Source organism: Ursus arctos, unplaced genomic scaffold, assembly GCF_023065955.2.
Source record: "Ursus arctos isolate Adak ecotype North America unplaced genomic scaffold, UrsArc2.0 scaffold_31, whole genome shotgun sequence".
In the NCBI taxonomy this organism is placed as follows: Eukaryota; Metazoa; Chordata; class Mammalia; order Carnivora; family Ursidae; genus Ursus; species Ursus arctos.
In genome coordinates this window covers 4,572,757-4,575,736 of record NW_026622997.1, presented here as the reverse complement: position 1 = coordinate 4,575,736, position 2,980 = coordinate 4,572,757, and the positions used below count along the sequence as shown (strand labels likewise).

The 2,980-nt window shown below is 48.5% G+C and overlaps 1 protein-coding gene across 1 annotated transcript; it reads left to right on the top strand.

The window, feature by feature from the left end:
- The first annotated feature begins 268 nt into the window (after positions 1–268).
- Positions 269–2,480, top strand: LOC123001715 (protein PBMUCL2-like). The gene is given in 3 exon segments (XM_044388635.2): positions 269–467; positions 1,471–1,540; positions 1,766–2,480. Coding segments are annotated over 3 exon segments (984 nt in total).
- Positions 2,481–2,980: the final 500 nt, after the last annotated feature.

Below are 2,980 nucleotides of genomic sequence, written 5' to 3'. Positions count from 1 at the left end.
GGGCTCTGGGCCCTGTTTGCCCCTGTGCCATCTCTCTTCTCCCTGCCGCTGCACTCCCTCAGAGCCTCTTCCCCTGACTGACAGAGAGTAATGGCGCAGCCTGCTCCTCCCTGCAACAAGGAAGATGCAGGAGTCCTGGATTCCCTGGGCAGTAGCACATATAAACCCCACAGCCACTGTGGGCTAAGGAGAAGGGAAGAGAGACACACTAGAGGGAAGAAGGGAGAAAAAAGCACCCCGGCTTCCAGTCCATGTGAATTCTCTTGAGATGAAAAGAAGAAACTGCTCTGCCACATCCCTTCTCCTGCTCCTCCTGCTTCTACTCGGGGGTTCGGAACTGGGTGAGTGAATTAACTTTGGAGAAGACGCAAAGCTCTTGAGGGCCTGCAGAAGTGGGGGTTGGGATCTATGGAGAAGAACATCCTGGGACTCAGGCTGGGCTAGTCTTAAGCAAAGCTATGGAATAAGTGAATCCACTTTGGGAAGTTCTGGACCCTGCTATCTGCCCCCAACCTTCTGTCACAGAGAAGCAGGGTTCCCAGGGTCCTATGCATTCTCTTTCTCACACCCTCTTTTAAGGAAATGATCTGCTTTTGATCATTTACTCTTCATTTACGTTTCCTTATTTTAAGTCTCCTTAAAAATAAAGGATTTGAGCTTTACTAGCGGCATTTTGGGAATCAGCAGCAGATAGGGAGGGATTCTTTTGGACAGAGGAGACCAAAATTCCAGAATTTGTACCATGTAGGCTGCATTTATTCATAAGAATAAATACCCCCAGTCCTGATGCCCTCAGGTGGGGGCAGTGGGAGGTGCGGGGATTTCATGCCTTCCTTCTACTTATACCCAACTCAGTGCTGCTGTCATTCTCAATCAGCTCGCACTTACGACCCCTCATGAGCCATGCTACCCTCAAACCACTATGAAGTAAGCCTGCCTCCAATCTTGCCACATCAGCTTCAGAACAGAACCAGGAACTCTCTCATTCTAAATCACATACCAAGCCATGACCTGAACTTAATCTCTAGTATGAATCACAGCTCCTGCCTCATTTGTTTACCGCAGACATAACTGGATGAGAGGCAACACGTGCAAACTACGAATACCCCATTTGCTGAATTACTAACTCCAGGGATGGGGGGGGGGGGGAGTGACGCTGAGGAAGAATCAGGTTTAGTGTTCCACAGAAAGAGGCCAGAACTGCAAAACGCAGAATCAGAGGCTGGTGAGCAGACCTTCTAAGGTCATGGCTTAGCTCTGGATACTCCATATTGTAGCACAATTCCTTGTGGAATATGTTTTATCAGAACTGAACCCAAAATACCAGATGATCCTTAACTTGAATAAGTCCAACTACATTTTATGGGGAGACCAGTCATATAAATGAGAAGGGTAACTACTGGAAATATTAAGCAGAGCAGATGATGACAGGCAATCAAAGATCCGCATTAGTAGAGATTATTTTTTGAGTAGGAGCAAGCCAAAATGTTTCTACTAAGAACCCATTGAGCAGCCCTGATGACTCACAGACAAGAGAAAAATATACCAGTGATGACCTGAGGACCACTGAAGATCAAGTAATTAAAGGCCTAAGCTCCAGTGAGGACCCCATTACTGAACCCCTGGTGACCTCTGAGGACTTTACCTCTGTAGATTCGGGGACCATCAAGGACTACACCATTGCAGACCCAGAGACCACTGAGGACTATACCACTATAGACCCGGAGACCACCGAGGACTCTTTTACTACAAAACCAGGGACCACTGAGGACTATACCACTGCAGACCCAGAGACCACTGAGGACTACTTAACTGTAGATCCGGGGACCACCGAGGACTATTTCACTGTAGACGTGGGGACCACCGAGGACTCTACCACTGCAGACCCGGAGACCACTGAGGACTCTTTTACTGCAGGACCAGAGACCACTGAAGACTATACCACTGCAGACCTGGAGACCACCGAGGACTCTTTTACTGCAGAACCAGGGACCACCGAAGACTATATCACTGCAGACCCGGAGACCACCGAGGACTCTTTTACTGCAGAATCAGGGACCACCGAAGACTATACCACTGCAGACCAGGGAACCACCGAGGACTCTTTTACTGCAGACCCAGGGACCACCAAAGGCTATACCACTGCAGCCCTGAGGACCACTGAGCACTCTTTAACTGCAGACCTGGGGACGACCGAGGACTCTTTTACTGGAGATCCGGGAACCATCAAGGACTCTACCACTGCAGACCTGGTGACCACTGTGGACTCTTTTACTGCAGTCCTGAGGACCACCAAGCACTACACCACTAAACACCCAGACACTCGCCCTGAGGGAGCAGATTCAGTAACCTCAGGGAAACCCACGGGGCTGCTGGCTCCTGTCAGCATCATCGTCATATCCCTGGCTGTCACCACAGTGGCAGTTGCACTCTTTGTTGGACTTGGCTTCTTTGTGGTGAGTATTGGCCCAGGAACGTGAAGGACATTGTGGGAAAAGGGGTGTCTGAGGAGGAGGATGTGGGCATGAGGAGTGGAGGCATGATAAACTGTCAGAGGTGAGGAAACCTACATAGAGAGAGTTTGGGAAAGACAGAGACAGAGAGGGGGAGAAAGGAGAGGAGCAAGAAGCACAAAAAATGAGGACAGAACTAAAGAAGAGAGTGTTAAGGTGTTCGAGATAGAGGGGGATGGAGAGAAGGAGGGAAGGGGAAGAGAGTATGGAGAAAGATAAAGCAGACAGAACGAGGAACACAAAAGCACAAATACAGTAAGGCATGGTGAGAGCTACAGCAAGGCATAAACGATTATGTATAAATAGTTACAGAAATTTGGAAATTTTCATAGAAAGACAAAACATTCGTGGCAAAAGAAGAGGAGGAAATGGAAACATTTTGAACGGCCCACTCTTGTCAAAAACCATACTGTTCTGTATTGATTACTACCCACTCGGACACTCTGCAAGAGATTTTTTAAAACCAG